A 21,975-nucleotide genomic window follows, 5' to 3' on the forward strand; every position below is an offset into this window, starting at 1 on the left:
TACAAACACCTTCTGACTATTAATGTTCCAATACTGAGTTCAGCAGACAATGTAAACATTTCTTGTATGCATTTGACTTTTCATACACAGCTTATTTAGTTGCACAACAATCCTAAAAGTGGAAAGGAAGGTACATATGTCATTTTCCTGCAGCTTTAAAGAAAAGGGTTGATTAATGGGGTCTCTTCAACCTTACTGAAATGGGAGCGTTGATTTTTGTGCTTTTCAAAAAAAAAAATTGAATTATTTTGTACTAAGTCTAAGAACTCCAGCTGTCCCATGTTTTTTCATTTAGTGTCAAAAAGTCCATAATAGAAAGTATGTAGCCCTGGAAAAAGTTTCGTTGTGGGAAAAGAGCAGACAGTGCTATGGATTTATTTCCATATACAGCTTTGGCAGGAAGGATTCCATACATACACAGTGATTCAGAGAAGGAACAAAAAAAAAAAAGCACAAGATACTGGATAACTAATTAATTTTCCCAAGAATATCAGGCTCAGGATATCCTACTACTTATGGTTGACCGTCAGTGTTTCAGAGTGCTGGATGCCATAGGACTGAACTGTGACTTACAACTTGTACACATGTGTGCATGATAAAATCTTGGTTGCCCCTTTTAAGGAAGGAACCTGTGGGGGATGAGCATGAGCAGTTAGCAAAAGAATTAAATGCCACAAAACTTCAAAGGAAGTTCATATCCCCCCCCCTTTTTTCCTGCTTACGGCCATTTCTTTTAGTTATATGATATATGCAACCCAAAAGTATGAAGTTGCTTTTTGTGTTATGTTTTCAGTATTCTTGCTCATCTTAGTACCTGATTTTTGCATCAATAATTGTATATTTGTATATATTTTAGAGTAATTACTCTTTACTAAACAGCAAGGACCTTTACAAGCAAGATCTCTACTGATAAAAGAATTGACTCACTGTACCCATATGATGGGCACTTCAAATGAAGAGATGGTCTCAGCGGAACAGAACTTGAACCCACTCTGCTTTGAATGTGGCCAACAGCACTGGACAAGAGAGAATCACTTGTACAATTATCAGAATGAGGTGGACGATGACTTGGTTTGCCATATTTGCCTTCAACCCTTGCTACAGCCATTAGACACGCCTTGCGGTCACACATTCTGCTATAAGTGCCTACGGAATTTTCTGCAAGAGAAGGATTTCTGTCCCTTAGACCGCAAAAGGCTCCATTTTAAATTGTGCAAAAAATCTAGCATCCTTGTTCACAAACTGCTTGACAAGCTCTTGGTGCTGTGTCCCTTTTCTTTGGTATGTGAAGAGGTAATGCAGAGATGTGACTTGGAAGCACACTTGAAAAACAGGTAAATAGTGAGCTGATAGGCCTAATCAATTTTGTTATTATAAATATCTTCTCTGTTACTTGTTCCTCATGACTCTTTTGCCTGCCTGCCTGCCTGCCTGCATATATTTTGTTTCCTTCCCATTCTGTCTTCTCTCTGGATGTTATATAAAGGGGGTGATAAATGGATAGGTGTAGATCGGCCCTGTGTTTCTTAATAAAGCAAAGTGAAAGGAGGAAGAAACTATCTCTGGGACTGTTGATATTTTACAACTTTTTGCCCTTTGTAGGCATTCTGTTTGGGTAAAAAGTCATGTGAAGAACATTCCTTCCTCCCTTCTGGTTGTCTGTAATGTAGACACAATTGCATGAGTAGAAAAGATTCTCTATCCCTGCAAAATATGGGTAATGGAGAATTATAGAGCTAGATTGCTTGAATTATTTCTCCTATTTTTTTTAACAACCATAGATAAGGTTTCTTTAAGTGAGTATAGCTTTCCTTGCTTTTTTGTCCCTTTCTTGCGTAGTCAAAAATCTTATTTTTCTAGAGTAAAAAGCAACAGTTTCATGCTCTGGATAGCAAAGTAACAAATAGAAGATGGTTTCAAAGCTATGCACACTAGGGTACCCACACAAAGAGAAATACCAGCTCTGCAAGCCCCTTGTAGGTCATGAAAAAAATCCCATGAGACTCAAGAGATGATTAAAGACAATGTGAAATATAGAGCAGGTGTTTGGGAGGTTCAGGGAAAATTGAATAATTGCCCCTAGCATGAGTATAGCCTCTGCCTGACCAAACATCTGCTATCCCGTATTGACTGGTTTCTTCCTAGATAACCTCATTTCCTAACTTTTGGCTATTCATTGCCTCCCAGCCCAACTTATAATTGTGGCAGAAAAAATTGGAGGAGCAGATGTTGTGCTTGCAACTTTGAGTACCCCAAAGAAAGGCAGAGTTGTAAATCTAACAAAACCATAGACATTCTACTTGGCAAGCTAGTCAAGTATGGCCTGGTTAATGCATAAATCTAATAAATGATAAATTGACTATACAGTTTCAGCTTGGGAGGAACAATCCCCAATTGCATATTTTAAGTCCCGCTGAAAAATGATAAACTTTAATGGTCTGTGATTTGGGTGTCAAGGCAGCCAATGGTATCCACAGCAAATTGCAGTTGTTTGTTTTTGTTTGTTTATATGGCTTCCCATCTCACCAATATGACTTTGGGCAGCTAACAGGAATTCAAGCACAGTATAAATACAATGTATATTAATTTTTAAAAAAAAATACCATTCCCAACCAGCTAACACAAAGTGGCTCCCAAACACACCATAGCATGGGCTTGATCACACTCCTGAACCCCATGCCTGGGAAAGCAGCCAGGTCTTCCAGGCTTTCTGAAAGGTGAGCAGAGTCAGGGCTAGCTGAACCTCAGGTGGTATGGTGTTCCAGAAGGCAGGTGCAGCTACAGAAAAGGCATGCTTCTTGGGCCCCATTAGATAACAGTCCGTAATACATGGGATCTGGAGCATGTCTGTCCTGTCTAACCTAATGGGATGGGTAGAGATTATGCTGAAATAGTGACATGCACATAATGATGCCATTGCACAAATGCCACAATTACGTACTTTTGTTCTGACATCTGATGCAAAGACTTAGGCTGTGGCATTTGTGTGATGATGTCACAAATATGTCATTCCCCCCCGCCTTGCTCTACTTCCTTCCCCTCCCCTGTGGACAGCTGTGAAGTCAGCTAAATATGTTTTTTTATTGTTTTGGGGACTTCATTTTTTGGGAGTGGGAGACGGAAGATTTCTCCTTCTGTAGTGTGTTAGTTCCTTGATTTGCAGAGTATAAAAACAAAACAAACCTAGAACTCAGCAGACTAGTCAACAATATGTCCATATGATCCTGCCAATCTTCCTTCCTTCCTTCCTTCCTTCCTTCCTTCCTTCCTTCCTTCCAACACCCCCTGTTGTCACAGAATTCATATGAGGGCTACTGACCTTTTCTGAACATAAGACCAAGATTATCCTTCAGAAGTTTATAGCCTTTTCTTTCTTTCTTTTTTTAAGAACAAGACACACAATTTGAAAAAAGTTGAAAATACTAATCATTTTTAATAACAAATACTGGTGGACCAACAGCAATCATTTACTCCTGATTAAACAAATTCCTCTCCTTGGTTCTTGTTCGTTATCTGATAAAGAAGTGGAGCTGGTCTGTTCCTGAATCTAAAAGACATTCATGGCATTGGCTAGTTCTTTGTAAAATATCAATATTGTAGCAATAGCATTCTGGTGATTTCCCGATTTTTTCCAGATTTTCTAGATTTTTATAAAATTATAGCTCCCATCATTTCCACCCAGCATAGTCAGTAGTCAGAGATGATCAAGCGGCACCATAGAGGAAAGCTGATCTTACATTATGTAACTAAAGATAGTTGTTTTGTTCAAGCATCTGGTCCCTGTTTTTGTGATGATGCAGAAGCATTTCTTCTCTAGATGTCCTGGGGCTTCCAATCGAAGGGCTGCCTTGGAGAGAAGAATAAACAGCAAATTGCAGGCAGACATGGAAAGTGAAAATGAGAACACTGTGGGAGATCATCTTGACTCCCAGTCACCTGAAGTAGAGCATGGTGGGACTGGAATGGTGTCAGTGGAGCAGAACATGATATCAGCTACAGTTCCAGTGTGGACAGATGAGTCTGGCCTTGACAACCCTGCCTTTGAGGAGAACACAGGAACTGACAGTATGTTTTGTTTTTCTTTTAGCATTCAGTTTGATCAGCGTATATTAAACTGTAAACTTTAAGAAGTCTCGAAATCAGATTTTACCCTGGCATGCAAGCCAATAACCAGCTTTCCAATAGTATTCTTTAAACCTTTATCTCATTCATTTACAGAAGCCTTGGGAAGTAATTAGAGCTGCACAAGATAAATGCTTGTGTTAAAAACAACCAGCAGGGTTTTTTTTAAAGGAATCTTATTTAGCTGTGACTTTCTTTTTAACAGAATGATTTTGACAACAGCTACATCATTAACTTCTGATCTGCAAAACTTGGGAGGTACAGCTTGATCAGAATCAGGATCTGGAGAGCTCCCAGCCTATGCTGGTGTTTACACCTATATTTCTTAAAACAAAAAACAATTATACTAGTGTCATGTACGTCAATTTTAATCTATTGTATTGTTTATATATCCATATGTACAGCTATGGTATCACTTTAAGTGTGTAGCTATTTCAATTTTAAATTTGTCTGAGAGCCAAATAAGAAGATGAATTTTCATTTGGCTTTCATATACATCTTTTTGTGAAGCAATATTCTAAAACTCCATCATGGTTATCCCAAATGGGAGACTCTTGGTCTCCTGAACAAGCTAATCCCAGGTTCATAACTGGGCCACCTATGGCCACCATGTAGCTCTTGCAGGGTCTGTTTTGGGCCTTAGCAGCCCTGTTAGAAGCCACGTTTTAGCTGTCACCACAGTAGCCACCTACTATCAATCTGAGTTTGGTCAAAAAGTCATGCAGGCTTGGTTTCAATTTACTTGAATTATGACATATCAGATGTCCTTTTATTTTATTTTAGTCCAGCAAGTTGTTGCATTGAAAAATGTATTTATATGTACATATTGTCTTCTTTCCCAATTGGGCAGCAACCCATCAGCCATCAAGTTTACCAGAAGGTGAGATCACCACCATTGAAATTCATCGGTCCAATCCTTATATTGAATTGGGAATTAGCATAGTGGGTGGCAATGAAACACCTTTGATCAACATTGTTATTCAAGAGGTTTATCGCGATGGGATCATTGCCAGAGATGGAAGGCTCCTTGCTGGAGATCAAGTACTGCAAGTACGTATCTGATTACATATTCTTCTCAACTCTGGTGCGTCCAGATTGTGCATCTATATATTAGATTATGAGTAAGCAAGAAAGATTCATTATTTCCTGGCACATTTTTGGAATTCTCTGGAATAAAAGTTAGCATAGCAGTTAATGGCCAGAACATACCATAATTCAGGCAAAGTAAAATAAGCTTTTTCAGTAGTGATACTCTTGATTTAACAGGATTTCATGTTCTTTATATCCCCTAACTATTTCTAATAGGTTGCATTTCTTTTTTTTTTAAAAAAAGGGAAAGCAGGATGATGTTCATTCCTTCTTTTGTGAGTGATATGAAATGCTCCCGTTACTTATAGCTCTCTGTGTACTACATTGGAAAATATAGCGGTATCAGTTTTAGTAGAGCAGCATGAATTACAATTATTGATTTCTAGAGCTCTCTACCTCCGACCCCCAGTTTACAAACCATTTTTCATGTCTTCCTTTTCATAAAAATGCTAAGAGATTAGGTTGAAACTAAGATCTGAGAATGTTTTCATTTGTTCTTGTGAGTGTTCATGCCTTCTCAAATTAGAACTAGGTCTTGCATTGTATCTGCGGAAGAGGGGCCATTGCAGGATGGAAAATATTGGAGTCTTAGGAAATCAATTATGGAAGCTTACAAATATCAGCTGCTCAGGTTGATAACCTATTGGAAGGATCAATTCAAGCCCAGTCTTGCCTCCATCCACAAATTTCTTTTTCTACTGTTTCCTTCCTTTTCCTTCCCCAGAGAACTTACTGTATATTGAGCACAATAAGGTAGAGGCAATTTTGCAGACTGAAAAGAAGGCCATAGAGATTGTCATTCCAAATGTCACCATTGCACAGAACATTTTCTCTCTCCAAACTGAAAGAAGATATTGTGCCAGAGATGGTTGCATCTCTACTGCTTCTCTTGTCCCCTTGCCTGACTTTAATTTAGTGAGTGATCCTCAGACAGAGTTTTTTAAAAGGGGACTGGACAGGTTGATGGAAGATAAGGCAGTCAATGGCTCCTGAACTGGTTGTTGGAAAGCAACAGTGGAATACTGGTTGTTGGAAAGCAACAGTGGAATACTGGTTGTTGGAAAGCAACAATGGAATACTGGTTGTTGGAAAGCAACAGTGGAATACTGGTTGTTGGAAAGCAACAATGGAATACTGGTTGTTGGAAAGCAACAGTGGAATACTGGTTGTTGGAAAGCAACAGTGGAAAGGGACATCACCCTCCATTCCAGGCTTGTGAGCTTCCCAAATGGATCCAGTTGGCCATCCTGATTATCCTGGGTTGATGAGGATGCTCAAGAGTGTGAGAGGTAGTATACAAATACAGCATTAGAAGAGATAGTGGACTGCACTTCCTGGATTGCCCATACTGCTTGTTGAGCTTACCTTAACCTCCATAAAATTATTCCAGTAACATCCTTGAAGTGAATATTTGTGCCATAGGCATAGCTAATCAGAACCCCGAAACAAGAGATACAGTGGCAAAATAAGGCAAGAAAGAATGCCAAAGTTGCTTTTCAAAATACTGGATTCACTTGGACTTCCTGAATAGATCCTCTTTCCATGTTTACTGTGACTCTTGAGTTCCCTTTCTCTCTGTTACGTTATACAAATATTACCAATATCAAAGAACCATCATTATTTTGCTTTGATGAACTGCGTTACTTCATTTCCCTTTAAAATTTAAATAAAAGCTAATCAATGTGCAATTGAGAAGGATTTTGCAGAATCTCCCCCAAAATTGGGGTCTCCAAGAGTATGCTTTCTGCTGGCAGGAAAAGAAAAGAAACAGATAGTGAGAAAGGGAAATTCTGACACAAACTTTAATTAACGTGTCTTGGGAAGACTCAAGTGTATTGTGGGTTAAAAGAGAGAAACAGAGATTAAAAGAGGAAGAAGTAGAATATATTTTTTACACCTTTACTGATATTCAGGAATGTGGCACACAGCTATTTCACACAGAATGTGAAAAGGAAACAATTGTTTGAGTCTCAGTGATTATTCTAATCATAAGGTGTTAACACATTTAGCAGTTTAGATCTTGGGTTGGTCTTTTTCATCCTGTTAAGTGATACTACAGCTTCTTTCTTTCTGCTCTTTGAAGCTTTTTCCTTCAGCGTTCTTCTTTATCTTCCTTCCTCATCATGTAGCACATGCTCCCCACCCCCACCCCGATCTGGTGTAACTGGAGAACTGTAGTCCAACACCTCTGGAAGGCACCAGGTTGGGGAAGCCTGATAGGGGTGGAATGATTTATTATGCAGAGCAGTGTTTCTCAACCTTGACAACTTTAAGATGTGTGGACTTGAACTCCCAGAATTCCCCAGCCAGCCATGCTGGCTGGGGAATTCTGGGAGTTGAAGTCCACACATCTTAAAGTTGCCAAGGTTGAGAAACACTGATACAGAGTATATCAGTGGCTATCAGCGTCATGCCTGGCTATCAGTGATGGCAAAAGCAGACTAATATGGGTAAATATGTAGGTGTTTTCAAAAAACATACCTAAGTGCAAAAACTAAAAATCCCTAAAGGTTAGTCTCGAAATTGCCAAAAATATTTGTGAAATATGTTCAGTACATTTGGCTGCAGTCTTACAAAGTGTGAATCCTGTATATTAATAGCTCACTCATTCTCTGAATGCTTATCTGTATGCACCCAGAACAGCATCTTTTATGCAGAAAAGATAGTGGGAAGACTTCCAGAAATGCAAAATCCTAGGGCTCAATGTGGTCAGGCTGACTGATTATTGCAGGAACAGACAGGGAAAATGGAGCCAAAAGTGGTATGGAAATAGATGGAGTCCCCTGGAAACAGGCATGGCTGTCTGGAACCTTGAACAAGGGCAAGTTGTCACAGGTCCAGCTTACATTTTCTGCTTCTTTTCTTTCAGGTGAATAACTTGGACATCAGTAACGTGTCTCACAACCATGCCAGGGCCATCCTTTCCCAGCCCTGTACATCGCTGCATCTCACCGTCCTCCGAGAGAGACGATTTGTAAGCCGAACACACAACCACAGTGATAGCCCTCCCCAGCGAGAGGATAGCTTCCATCTGACCCTACACAAACGAGACTCCAGTGAACAGCTTGGCATTAAGCTGGTGCGCAGGACAGATGAGCCAGGGGTATTTATTCTTGACCTTCTGGAAGGGGGGCTGGCTGCTCAGGATGGCCGACTCTGTAGCAACGACAAGGTGTTGGCTATCAATGGGCATGACCTGAAGCATGGCACACCTGAACTGGCTGCCCATATTATCCAGGTAAATTCCTGTGGGTGGGGATTCGCTCTCTTTTGTCTACTGTGCTCTTCCTATGCTGGACCATCGTGGCTGGGAGTGATGGGGTTTCTTGCCTTAATATACCTGCAAGTTGTCAGATTAAGGAAGACCAGCCTCCTAAAAACCAAGGGTGTTGATGCCTTAAATTTCATTCAAGTGAGACCTTACTAGCAAAGACGTAAATAGATGAGCACTATGTACTGGAAGATTACTAGGGCAACCTCTCCTACACTAATAAAAAGGGTTGTGTGGCATTACAGATCAGAGGGGCAAAGGTGCTTCAGAGGGCACAAGGGTATACATGTAGCACCAGCCAGCAACTCCTTAAAAGTGTGTGTTCCTGCGATTGTGCCCAAGAAAAGAGAGCTGCTGCTTTCTTTTGAAACCAAAGCACTGCATGGCCCCTATTAACTATATAGCACTGTTTTCTCAGACCTTTCCACTTTTCTTCCACAGGCTGGTTTCCATGGTAAAGTTGTTGCAAGCAGCTTCCTGTAGGTCACTTGAGGCTAGTCATGAAAGAATATCCCAGCATGCCCTTGGCTTCTGCACAGCCATTGGGGTTTAGATTCACTGGACTAGTTGATTTTACCTAATCTAGTTGACTTCATTTTTTGTTTTCTCCCTAAGAATTCAACTTCTGAGACAGCCACCAGCAAGAGCTCTGTATGAGCACCCAGAGCTGATGATGATAGTGAAATCAGATGCTGGCAAACTGAGGGAACTAGTCCTCTGTCATGACAGAAGATGGCTTGTTTTATGACTGTAGAGAAAATAGAGTCTGATTCTTTGACCAGTATTCGCTCCTCAGGAAACATATATTGATTTCCTTCATATGTGCAATATACTCTGCATGGCTGTTTCGTGGCTGGCAGAATATTTTGACCATTCTTCTTTCTCAGAGGTAGCTGGTATGGAAGCATAATGCTATTTATACCCCAGTCTTCCATTCACATTTCATGTGAATCTGCAGGCCAGCGGCGAGAGGGTGAGCCTAACCATTTCTAGGCCTACCAAGTCCCAAATTGTGAGCATTCTCAGAGATGGAGGAACACATCCCATCAGTCACCATCAATCCTATCAGCTGTATCACAGCAACAGGCCAAGCCCACATAAGGTAAGTTTGGGGATGGACAAGAAAGTATTTCAGTTTATATTCTAATGTAAATTTACCTAGTCTGCATTTCCCAAAACAATAAATGAATTGAAATGCAGTTATTTTTCAGTATTCATATTTTGGCAGAATTTGTGAATACAGTTTTCCAGTTAAAAACAAAGTACCAAAATGCATATGTGAAGGGAATGTCCATACAAAATTTAATATATTAGTGAAAATAATATGTAAAAAGGAATGTATTAGGGGATTTGGTTTTTTTTAAAGATGCAGGTATTAAGCAAAATTATATATAAAATATGTATATAAAGGGGAAATGCATACTAAGACATGGACAACTTTTTATGTTTTACTCTTTTTTAAAAATTGCAAACTAAAATGGAATGAACCCAGGATTGGGAAATTAAATAATAACAACAACAGCAACAGCAACAGCAACAACAGATAAAATTGATAGAGGTAGCCCCTTATCTCTACAATGTTAGCTGAAAGAATGACATTGTCCATACATTTTTAGTAAGGTTAGACATACTGTGTCATTAGGTGCCCAGGAAGTTGGAAAAATGCACCCTCTACTGGATAGCAGAAGTTTTTCCATGGGCATCTGTTAATCTTTTAGAGGACAGTATGATAAATATTCTCCTCTAAAAATGGGCATGCACTTAAAATGTCCCGGCGGAATAGACTGGAATGTGCCATCTCTCATTGTACAATTTCAGCAGCTGCCTCAACTTGAAAATGTGCATTCAAATCCAAAAAGATATGAGCCTAAGCCCAACCCCCAATGTCAGGGCCAGCCCAAGAACGATGACTAGTCGGTGCATCCAAAACCCCAGTTCTTTATTTGCTCTCACCATACAGACGGAATCTTGCCAGACTAAAGCTACTGTAACTAACCTAAGCACAAATAACTAGGGAGACTCTAGGGTGGGGCAACCCCGAACCTCTTAGCTTTCCCACCAACACGCTCCAGACTGCTGAGACTTCTCTTATCTCCCTGGAATGCACGCCCTCCTTCCTGAGAACCAGCAGCAGCGTTGAAATCCACCACATCACCACCACCCCTTCAGGGACACATTCCATCACACCCAAACACACACACATCTCCCCCCTCCCAAAAAAATTAGGATATATTGTATTGTTTACATAATCCAGTCAGGTAAAAAGAAGAATCTTAGATCTTAGAGGTTGATCAGGGAGAGTACCAATATTTTGTATTTGTAAGAAAGTTCACAGAGGCACTTAAGTTCCTAAATCTTTTGGGGAGAAAATGGCAGTGTCTTTTAAATGACTAGATGAGGCTTTTAAATGAGGGATCTGTCTAAATCTTATCCATGTCACTATCATTGTTGCATTAATTTACTTGTAAGATATTTTTTAAAGAAATACACTTGCATTCATATGCTCTACTTTTCCTAGCAACACTTGTGTAGCCAACTAACTCTAATATATGCTGTTTTGAAAACAATTATCCTTAATGTATGCCTTTAGGTATGAAATCTTCTGTGAAATATATTTTAAAATGCAATCTCCCATAATGCATGCTTCTTTGTAAGCGTATTTAAATATTAAAAATGGTGGAGCTCCAATCAATGGATGCTGGCAGACTCCGCATAACTATTTGTTCCCCATCAGAGTCTGTATGAGCAGGTAGTTATGGCTTCCCTTTCAGACCTAACCGAAGTTGAATGAGTGCCTAAACTCCTATTCTCTTTTTGTAGGACCTCTCACAATGTGTGACTTGTCAAGAGAAGCACATCACAGTGAAGAAGGAGCCCCATGAATCCCTTGGCATGACAGTAGCAGGAGGCCGAGGCAGCAAAAGTGGGGAATTGCCAATATTTGTTACAAGTGTACAGCCTCACGGCTGTCTGGCAAGAGATGGCAGGATCAAAAGAGGTGAACACAGAAGGCAGTATTGAGACAGCACATTGGTGGGAAGTTTTCTCTTGGGCAACATTGTTAATTGTTGTTGGCTGGGTCTTTCTCAAATAGATGATAGATAGATAGATAGATAGATAGATAGATAGATAGATAGATAGATAGATAAATAGATAAATAGATAAATAGATAAATAGATAAATAGATAAATAGATAAATAGATAGATACAATTTATAATTTTGTTGTACTGTTTTTATCTTGTTTTTAAGTATTATTAGATGCCCAGAATCATGTATTAGAGATGGGCAGCCATATAACTTGAAAATAAATAAATATATATATATATATATATCCCCCATTAAAATGGGTTCCTCCCTTCCCAGTCTATCCAGGAGACTTTGAATAGGAGACTGGAGACTTTCACAGGGATGTGCCCTTAAATATAATGCATTACACTGATTTCTATGCAAGAAAAGTCATACTATTACAAATATGTCCCTTTTACATATGAGGTATAGTAAAGCACAGGTTGGCAGAGATCGCCTTATCTTTCTTTAGATGATGCACTTACTTTAAGGAGTTCCCTGTGTGCCTGCACACAATCCTGGTCACCTTTTCCCTTTTGAATCTGGATTGTTGCATGACCTTAGAAAGACATATAGCCTAGCCCTATCAAACACATTTCTCATCTGGTCTACTTCATTATGTTTTACAAAATGAATTCTGCACATGCCTAAAGCAGATAGAAACACTCCTAGCTGTTTGTTTGAATGATAATGCAGGTAGTCCTCGCTTAACAACCCTAATTAGGACTGGAATTTCTGTAGCTAAGCAAAGCAGTCATTAGGTGAAACATCACATGACCACACCACTTAGCCCTTCATGAGGCCTCCGCACAGCCTTGCAAAGGACCAGCAGCTGCTTTGGCCGGGTGCGCCTCATCAGCGGGAGGAAGAAGGCAGTGAGGTCACTGGGGGGGCGGGTAGCAGGGGTAGGTGGTGGCAGAGTGCAGGGCAGCGATGGAGGCGAGATAGGCAGGTGGTGGGAGTTGAAGTGAATGCTGTGGTGGTAAGTGCAGGTAAGCTGCCAAGTGCCCAAATTGTGATCTCATGACTGCAGGGGTGCTACAACAGCCTTAACTTTGGAGACTGGCCATAACTACCATTTGTTCAGCACTGTTGTAGCTTTGAACAGTCACTGAACAGATGGTTGTTAAGCAAGGACTACCTGTAAGGCAGCTTCTTTTTAAAGGTAACTCCCTAAAAAGTCAATATTGGATAGCATGAACCTGTTCCCCACTGATAAAGAGCAAGAACTATTCATGAGTAGAGATTAATCCTCTGTGCATCACAAAACAAGCAGCGCTGTGGTATAAGCATACTTGCTTTGCATCTTGTGAAGTAATTGGAACTCTTGCTCAGCAGCTGAACAGTTTGGGCCACTATTGCAGGACATAAACAATGGCAGATTTCTATTACTTAGAACTGGATCAGCTAAGAACTAATATGAACTATTCCCCTTCCCCCACCATCACCCCTAAGTAGAAATAAATGCTTCTTTCCAAGCAGATCCATTTAGCCCTTTAAAAACCTCTTCCTGCCCCAATCATCTGGGAAGGGAAGGAGGGAGGTCTGTCCCTTCCCTACAGCTATATAGCATGCCAGGCTGATTGGAGAATGCTGATTCACAACAGCCACTGACATTGAAGCCCAGAAATAGCAGACTTCACAGTTCTGTCAAGCATGATGCAAGCTACCACATGCCCCCTGCATCTGTACATATGTGAACATCCTGTTGTCAGATAGGCACAGAAAATAGCAACTTAGAACAAGAAGATCACCTCAGCAGGGGCTCTTGTTTGTTTTTTACCCAGGTGATGTGTTAATGAATATTAACGGCATTGATCTGACCAATCTGAGTCATAGTGAGGCTGTGGCTATGCTCAAAGCCAGTGCTGCTTCCTCGGTTGTTGCTCTGAAAGCTCTAGAGGTCCAGATTGCTGAAGAACAGCCCCAGGCAAATGATGAGCAGCTGAGCACCATCAGCGAGAACGAATATGATGCTAGCTGGTCACCATCTTGGGTTATGTGGTTAGGACTTCCAAGGTATGATTAATATTTTATCTTCTTGTTCTCCGTAGCTTCTGCATTTTTTTCTGAGCAGGTTTGAAGAATCAAGCTGTCTTCTGTGCTCAACTTTTAGGAAGCTCTTAGCAAGTCCTGTACATGCCGTTCTAGTATAATGTGTTAAAAGTAGAAGACATTATTGTAATTTTTAATCAAGTTTCTATCATTATAAGTGATTGGAGGTAAAGTACTTTCCTTAGCATTTCTCTCAGAATATCAGGATTAAGCTATAGTTTCTTATGAAGACCCAATCCAACAAAACAAAGAAGGAGGCCCTGTTTAGTAAAAAGTAGGTCCATTTTAAAAGGAGCTGCAAAAGTGATTTGTCATATACTTATTGTTTGCTGTTTTATGTTTAAAATGTATCTGCCCCTTTCAAGACCTCAGGTTAGTTTTCCCAAGGTTTTCCAAAGGTTACTTACTATCTCAGCAATAATGTTCTTGATCTCGTAGAATATTGACCCATTTTGGGTATGAGAAGGTTAGTTGACTTAATATTTTGCCTGGGCATTTAATGGGTGTGCCAGACTTAGGAGAAAGTAGAGTTTTTGTTTGGAAATGCATCTTACTGAATAATTACTGTTTGGGTTTTTTTAATCATTAAGTCATTATATACAGCCAAGTGTGAAAGAGTGTTATTGTAGGCTTGCTAGAGGTCTAACAGATTTGCTTAATCGGTTTTACGACTCCTCCTCACCCTTTCTTTCACAGCTGCCTGCATAGTTGCCATGATGTTGTGCTACGAAGGAGCAATCTAGCAAGCTGGGGGTTCAGCATTGTTGGTGGCTACGAGGAAAATCACGCAAACCAGCCTTTCTTCATTAAAACAATTGTTCTGGGAACACCGGCATATTTTGATGGAAGACTCAAGTAAGACTCCTTTCTGTATTTTACTCTTAACTGTAACAAGGGAAGGCAGTCACCAGGGCATGCAGTTGATACGGCAGACTCTTTCTCAAGAAAACACAGTACAAAGTGTGTGTACTTTGTGTGTTAGAAGTAGTTCTTCGTAAAGTGCAGACTCTGCACTCATCAGGGAGTTTGATTTAATGATATTGATTGATTGATTAATTGATTGATTGATTGATTATGTGCCATCAAGTCGTTGTTGACTCTTAATGACCACATAGATTTTCTCCATGATGATCTGTCCCTAACCTGGTCCTTCAGATCTTCCAACAGTGCACCATTGCCACTGCAACTGAGTCCATCCAACTTTCAAAGGCTTAAATGGCCTTTTCCAATTCTATGATTGTATGAAAAATGCTCCAGTTTTTAGGCACCAAGTCTTGGGGGATATGGTTTCCACTATTTTGGGAGCAGTTAAAATTTACCCCTAGGTTCAATATTGTACAGAGCAGTGTTTCTCAAGCTTGGCAACTTTAAGACGTGTGGACTTCAACTCCTAGAATTTTCCAGCCAGCATGGCCAGCTGGGGAATTTTCGGAGTTGAAGTCCACAAGTCTTAAAGTTGCCAAGCTTGAGAAACACTGGTATAGAGGCAGATGACTTTTAAAAAGCCTATTCTACCATTGTCACAGGAGATTCTTTAATGTCCATTTGTTGGAGCCACCATTTTTCACCAACAAATGTCCTATGACAGTAAGGTGCCATTTTGTCTTCCACACAAATACTGTGAAACTCTACCACATTGCAACATTTATTTATTTGTATAAATTTCTTCAATTTATATAACCGCCCATCTCACAGTAACTCTCTGGATGGCTTACAACATTTGAAAACATACAACCACTTAATATAAAACATAAACACAACCAAAGAGCCAAAGTAAGCTAGACAGATGGCTATTACATCACAAGTTCTAACTAACAGTCTGACTCTTGTGCCCACAAACATACCCATGTCATGAGAACCTTCCAAAAAGCTGCAGGGCCAATCTAGGGGAGAAGAGCATTCCAAAGGGCAGGCACAGCAATAGAAAAGGCCCATTTCCTGGGTCCTACAAGATAACATTCTTTGACTGACAGGACTGCAGCGTGCCTCTCCTACTGAATCAAATGGGACAGGAAGAAACAACTGGGGAGAGGCAGTCCTACAAATAACCTGGCTCTGTGCTATGAACGGCTTTATAGGTGATGACCAGCACCTTGAATTGCTTCCAGAAGCATACTGGAAGCCAATGCAGCTTGTGAGCAGAACTGTAACACACACATTCAGAATTGCCCATGCCACTACATTCTGCACCAGCTGCGGCTTCTGTATGCTCTTCAAGGGCAGCCTCATGTGGAACACGTTGCAGTAACCCACTTGGAGATGACTATGAGCAGACTGGGAGGGGTCCAAATAATCTACTTCCTCCAGAGTTTCTAAAGCTGCAGCACAACAACCTTCTTCACAACCTTCCTTAGAAAGGGAAGGTTGGAGACAAGACAGAAGTTGTCTACCATGGTTGAGTTCAGCAATGGCTTTTTTAGAAGGGGATGAACCACTGCCTTCTTCATAACTGGCAGGACTACCTCCTTACCACCACTGCCAGATCCTTACTGCACGTCACCTCCTGGGAAGCTTTGGCTAACTAGGAGGGACAGGGGTCCAATATACAGGTGGCCAAGTTTACAGTTCTGAGAACCCTGTATATTTCCTGAGGACTAACAGGATCAAATTTCTCCCAGATAACCAAGCCAGACTGAGTCTCAGTTACCTCCATGGGACTTGCCTGAAGGCTAGAGTCCATCTTTTAGCAGATACAGTACTTTATCTAACAGATACCTAGTATATTCCTCACAGCAGCCTTGCAGGTGAACCTCTGACTCCACCTTCCCCAGGAGTGTCCAGGTCACCTTCCCAACTTGGTGTCCTTCAGATATGTTGAATATCAGCTCTTCTAATCTTCAAAGGTTGTTCTGGCTGGACATAATGGGCATTGAAATCAAAGGCATTTGGAAGACACTAGTTGGGGAGGGCTGACATTCTCAAGATGTTCTGAAGAGAAGACAACCTTTATGAGAGTTCTACTGCAACTGTGTGGGAAAATAGCACAAAAAAGCGAAAGAGAAAGAGAAAAATCCTAAAATCTGCCATAAACCAAGAATGCATTGCCTTCCAAATCGCCCATTTTTGCATACTTTCCTCTTTTTTTCACAGTTCTCCTAAATGCTAAGTTGAATTTTTACACTTTTCTGCCTTTCCAGATATTTTCCATAGAGTTATGCCATTTAGTAAATCAATCAGTTATAGATTGTTCCATTGATTGAAGTGTTCTCAATCAGGGAATAGAAATTAAATGTTTAAAAATCATTTTTATGCAATTGTTACTTTTTAAATCTGAATTACAAGAACCATCATAAAAGAGGCATATCCTTCTGCAGTAGCAACAGAAAGATAGTGAGAGATTATGCTTGCTACAGCATGTGTATTTAATGTAAAAAAAAGGTTGTTTCCTTCTTTAGAATAATTCTTTTTGCAAGTATATACTACTCAGTTAATATACCCTTTTCAACTAAAGAATGGTGTCAGGTCTGGTTTTCCATCATCCCTAGACAGAGTCATCTAAGGGTTGGTCATTCGTTCTCAGAAAGGTAATTTCCTGCAGTATGCCAGCTGTGCAATTTACTAATCCTTGCTTGTTCCTCTCCTTAGATGTGGCGATATGATTGTTGCTGTCAATGGACTTTCAACCATGGGTATGAGCCATTCGGCGCTGGTTCCTATGTTGAAGGAACAGAGAAACAAAGTAACACTGACCGTTATCTGCTGGCCAGGAAGTCTTGTATAGCGTGCAAAGAATATATACATTGGTTCAAGCAGCTTTGTTTTTCTTTTTTGGAAATGGCTGGCTCAAATTTTTCAGGCAAAGCTGTGTTTTTCTTTTTTCCCTTTTCTACTAATGCAGCTGGTAATAAGCTGGGCCAAAAATTGCTACCTTCATATCTGAGAAGGGTGTGTGAACAGGGGGTGGGTGGGAAAGGAAGATTTTTAACCACACTGTATTGTTCTTTCCATCCTAAAATAGCCATTTCTGTCAAGTTTTGTTTATTTTCCACCATTGTGTCACTGCGGTGTCCATGTGCATACACTTCAGTTTCTTGGTTGGCTTACAGAGGTCAACTTACTCCAGCAATTGTGGTGGGGGGAGGGTTGCACCTAACATGCTGGCATGTTAGGTACCTGCTAGGCTGATCTCTGCATTGCTCGATATAACCTGAAGACAGCAGGTTAACAACAAATGACATGTACGGCCTTCAGAATAACCTTCTACAGATGGTTATTCTGTAAGGTGCTTTCTATTTTGGTTTCAGCTTTGCTCATGGAACCATCTGTTTGAATTGTTAAAGTGTGTTGCCGCATTAACATTTAGTAGATGAACTTCTACGTATTTTTCCTACATTTCAATATTCTTCTATATCAGAGCCTGAGCAATTCCTTTTGTGTTATGGCTGCCATGTAGAAGCTGCAGAAAACAGTTCCATGTAGCATCTGCTCCATATAATAGTCTTAACCCATAAGAAGGACACACTGGCCCATTATGTATAAAATTGACATGCTAATTCCATCATGAAATGCACTGGAGGGCAGGGGGTGGCAGGAAGAAACATGGTTATCAGCCATTGTCCAACAAACTATTTATGGCATCATAACTATCATGTACCAATTTGTCCCTGGTTACATGTAATTAGCAATCCCATGTTTCATGGTGAAGCATGGCAGTAGCTTGTAAGAATACCCTCCGTGTGACTCCCTTGTAGCATAAATAGTTGCCCCAAGGCTGAAATTGCATCAGTATTATTATCTAAGGCATGCACCGATGCATGATCAACCTGTGAAAACTGCATCAGATGCAGAGCAGTGCACATTCTATGTGCATATTGTGTGCTATGCTACAGGCAGATATCCTTTGTGATAACTCCAAATCCTGTAATCGAATAAATTATGAGAACTTGCCATTATGTCTGCATTTTCTATTTTGCATAATTTATTCTTTCCATTATGTCTGCACTGTGTATTTTGTATCATCGTTGGACAAGGCATGGAGTACGATGGAGCTTCTTGCCACAAGAAGTATGGCACACCCATTCCCTGACTTTCAGGATTCATAAAATCATAGGCTAGGAAGGAACCTTGGAGGTCTTCTAGTCCCAACTAGGAGCAGGAATCCTCAGACCATTCCAGACAAATGACTGACCATTCTTTGAAAACCTTCAAAGACGGAGCACCCACAACTCCAGAAGGCAGGTTGTTTCACTGCTTAATAGCTGTCGCAGTCAGGAAACTCTTCCGTATTTCAAATTTGGATCTCTCTTTGTGAAGTTTCCACCTGTTGGTTCTTGTCCTATCGTCTGGCACTATGAGGAATAAATGTACACCCTCTTCCCTATGTTAGCCTTTCTAGCATTGGAAATTGTTGTGTCTCCCCTTAGCCTTCTCTTCTTTAGGATAAACATCCCCTATCCTCTTAATTGTTCTTCACAGGATTTAGTTTCCAAACCCCTCACCATCTCTTGTTCTTCTTCTCTGCACTCTTTCCAATTCCTGTACTGTGGCAGCCAAAATCAGACGCATTAATTCTAGGTGTAATCTGATCAGGCCAGCACACAGTGGAACTCTCATGTCTCATGATCTCAGCATTACCTCTGTTGACACATCCTGAGGCTGCATTGGCTCTTTTGGCACTTGCAGCACACTGCTGGCTCTTGCTTAATCTGTGTCTACCAGGCCACCCTTCTGATAGGTACTACTGCCAAGACAAATACCACCTGTATTGTACCTGTGCATCTGGATTTTCCTACTTGATTGCAGAACCTTACATTTCTGACCATTGAAAAGACTTTGGTTGGAAAGGCCCCAGTGTTCAAATCTATCGAGTTCCTTTGAACCTTGAACTAGTCTTCCAATGTGTTACCAGTCTCTCCTCTCAACTTTATGTCATCTGCAAATTTGCTTAGCATCCCTTCTATAGCCTTGTCTAAGTCATTTATAAGAACGTTGAAGAACGCTGGGCCCAGGATAGAATTCTGAAGTACTGTACTTGATCTATTAAGAACCATGCATCGGGTACAATTGTTAACTAACTGTGAATCCATCTGATAGTAGGACCATCCATCATCCATCCCACAAGGTTCTATTTTATATAAAAGGAGGCTATGGTCAACTTTATCTGATTGGAGAGCACTGAGTCAAATATATGTCTTCAACCATAAGATCTAGAACGTTTTTTGTTTTTTTTAATGAAAGTAAAGATAAGTGAAGGAGGAAGCAGAGATCTGTGCCAAGGACCAATTGCTACTCCTATGATGTGTTATCACAGGAAACTTAGAAATGGTGCAGCACCTGCCCTGGCTATATTGGATGGTGCACCATACCCAACTTAAACTACTGGCATATTCTGATTTAGGAGGTACAGAGTATTCAATGACTTTTCATCATGAATTGGACACAATTGTTAGAGTAGATACAACGTAAATTCTTCCAAAGAAATGTTTTTTTTTAAATCTGCCATTACTATATAATTTTAATTGGCTGTTACAGTTCTTGGAAAATGATCATTTAGGCACTGCCAGTTTCCTCTTTCACTAAGAAGATTTGATGGCAGAGATCTAGCTAGTTAAGGCATATCTTTTTGAGGACTTCATAATTCCTTTCAAAGGAGCAAAAATGTATGTGCATTTCAAAATTCATAGTCCCTACAAAATTTCTTTAAAATTCTTTCCGTCCCTACTTTTTTTTAATTAGCTGCAATAAATGGATTATTTCTTAGAATATTTAGTGTGTAAAGGGGGTTATATATACCCTTCAATAAGACATAACGTGGGTATAACAACAGTGCTGGCAACAGTAACAGAAAATAATTGACATTTGAGTGATCTGCAATATTAAACATGCGTTGATAATTGCTATCCAAGGTGAAAGTTTTGCTATGTAAAAAATTGCTTTTCTAAAAACCATTTTTACACTTTATACTGCAGCTAACTGTAGCTCTCTTGTGTATCTTATATGCAAAAGCTGAGAAATAACTTAGAAGAGGGAAAAGCTATTACTAGGAATGCTACGTTATAATTTCAGGAAGCCCTAATGGGGAGATAGACCCTCACCCCCAAAGCTGGGAGAAAGAATGGTATTTTCTCTTCCCTCGTTACATTGTCTCCTGATAAAAGCCCAGATGCCTTCACCTAAAACGCGGAAACAACCTGTGTTGTTTATGGAGTAATTTTCTTATTTATCTTCTCTCAGCTGATGGCAGCTAGTTGGTTTTATACACAGATTCACACTTACATTATAAGACAAACCTCTAGGTGGATCTCAGTTGGACTTGGAACGGACATCCTTTTGTAAAGCACTCAGCGTTTGCTTTCAAGTGAGTCCAGACTTCCTCTGCAAGACAGTTTTGCCTACCTGAAAAAGTAGTCTAGTTTATAGTAGTTAATACTTTTTGAACGATCTGTGTATTATAATGCTAGTATTATTTATCAGAGAATGTATTTTACCCTTCCATCTATCTAATATGGGCATGGTTTTTTTTTCCTGTCTCCCTTCACTCCCATGTTTGAAGCAATCTGATATGGAATAATATGGCATGTCTTTTTTTAAGTTCTTTGTTCTAAATAAAGTGATAAGGCTTTGATTCTTTAAAAAACCAAACACAACAAATAGGATTTTATTTCTGTCCTGTAAAATGCAAAATTGTAGATCCATACAGTATTACTGTGTTTAATAATATCCATCAAGGATGTGAATTTATTCGGCCAAGTCAGATCTGCTGTAGAAATTCTGATTCGTGCGTTGACCAGGGTCCAAAGAACCACTTGAGGTTCCATAAGGGATATTGTATCTCCATGAATTTTTTTTTCCTGTCTCTGATGCTTTATTGCATGTTGTTTTTGGAATCCTCTCAGTTTCAAAAGCAGTTGATGTGATAAATGGAAGGAGGTGCTACTACTGCAAGATTTTTCAAGTTCTGTTAGATTATTGCTGCTATATATGTAGCCTTCCACATTTTCTGTAATAAAATGGCCCAGCTCCATGAAGAATCCCACCATGGAATTCCTGGAAGATGGGATACACCTCTGGACCCAGCAGCCACAGCAGTCAGGATTGTGAAGAGGGAAATATGGCTGTGGATAAGAGGATATCACTGTAAAATAAAGAGTGACATCAGTGTTGTATCGCCATGGTGACATCAGTGTTGTATCGCCATTTGGGGCAAATTCAAGAGGCAAAGGTTAAAGGTTAAGCTCTACTTTTGTACAATAACAACTAAAGCAAGAGCAAGTTCTCTTTTCCCTCCCTTAAGTGAATGCTGGGAGATAACTTTTTACTTTTAACTTCGTAAACAAAGCATACATTTTATTGCAAGTTACCCTAAAGGCTGATGTGGAACATGGTTGTGCTGTATTCAGCACATTCCATTTGGAATTAGGCCATTGCATAG

At 40.1% G+C, this 21,975-nt stretch overlaps 1 protein-coding gene across 2 annotated transcripts in view; it reads left to right on the forward strand.

Annotated features, from left to right (window-relative positions):
* LNX2 (ligand of numb-protein X 2) overlaps window positions 1-17,690 on the forward strand; it is a 76,507-nt gene extending 58,817 nt beyond the window's left edge. Inside the window, exons 2-10 of one of the 2 annotated variants that reach the window (XM_063305742.1) lie at window positions 857-1,334; window positions 3,818-4,065; window positions 4,973-5,172; window positions 8,081-8,449; window positions 9,441-9,584; window positions 11,303-11,480; window positions 13,337-13,568; window positions 14,301-14,459; window positions 17,190-17,690. In XM_063305742.1, the coding sequence (XP_063161812.1) occupies window positions 937-1,334; window positions 3,818-4,065; window positions 4,973-5,172; window positions 8,081-8,449; window positions 9,441-9,584; window positions 11,303-11,480; window positions 13,337-13,568; window positions 14,301-14,459; window positions 17,190-17,325 (2,064 nt within the window). In that variant the 5' untranslated portion in view covers window positions 857-936 and the 3' untranslated portion in view covers window positions 17,326-17,690. Of the gene's footprint in view, window positions 1-734; window positions 1,335-3,817; window positions 4,066-4,972; window positions 5,173-8,080; window positions 8,450-9,440; window positions 9,585-11,302; window positions 11,481-13,336; window positions 13,569-14,300; window positions 14,460-17,189 lie in introns of those variants that run through there. The other variant, XM_063305741.1, reaches the window with a different exon arrangement.
* Window positions 17,691-21,975: the final 4,285 nt, after the last annotated feature.

This window comes from Candoia aspera, chromosome 5 (genome assembly GCF_035149785.1).
Source record: "Candoia aspera isolate rCanAsp1 chromosome 5, rCanAsp1.hap2, whole genome shotgun sequence".
Classification (NCBI taxonomy): Eukaryota; Metazoa; Chordata; class Lepidosauria; order Squamata; family Boidae; genus Candoia; species Candoia aspera.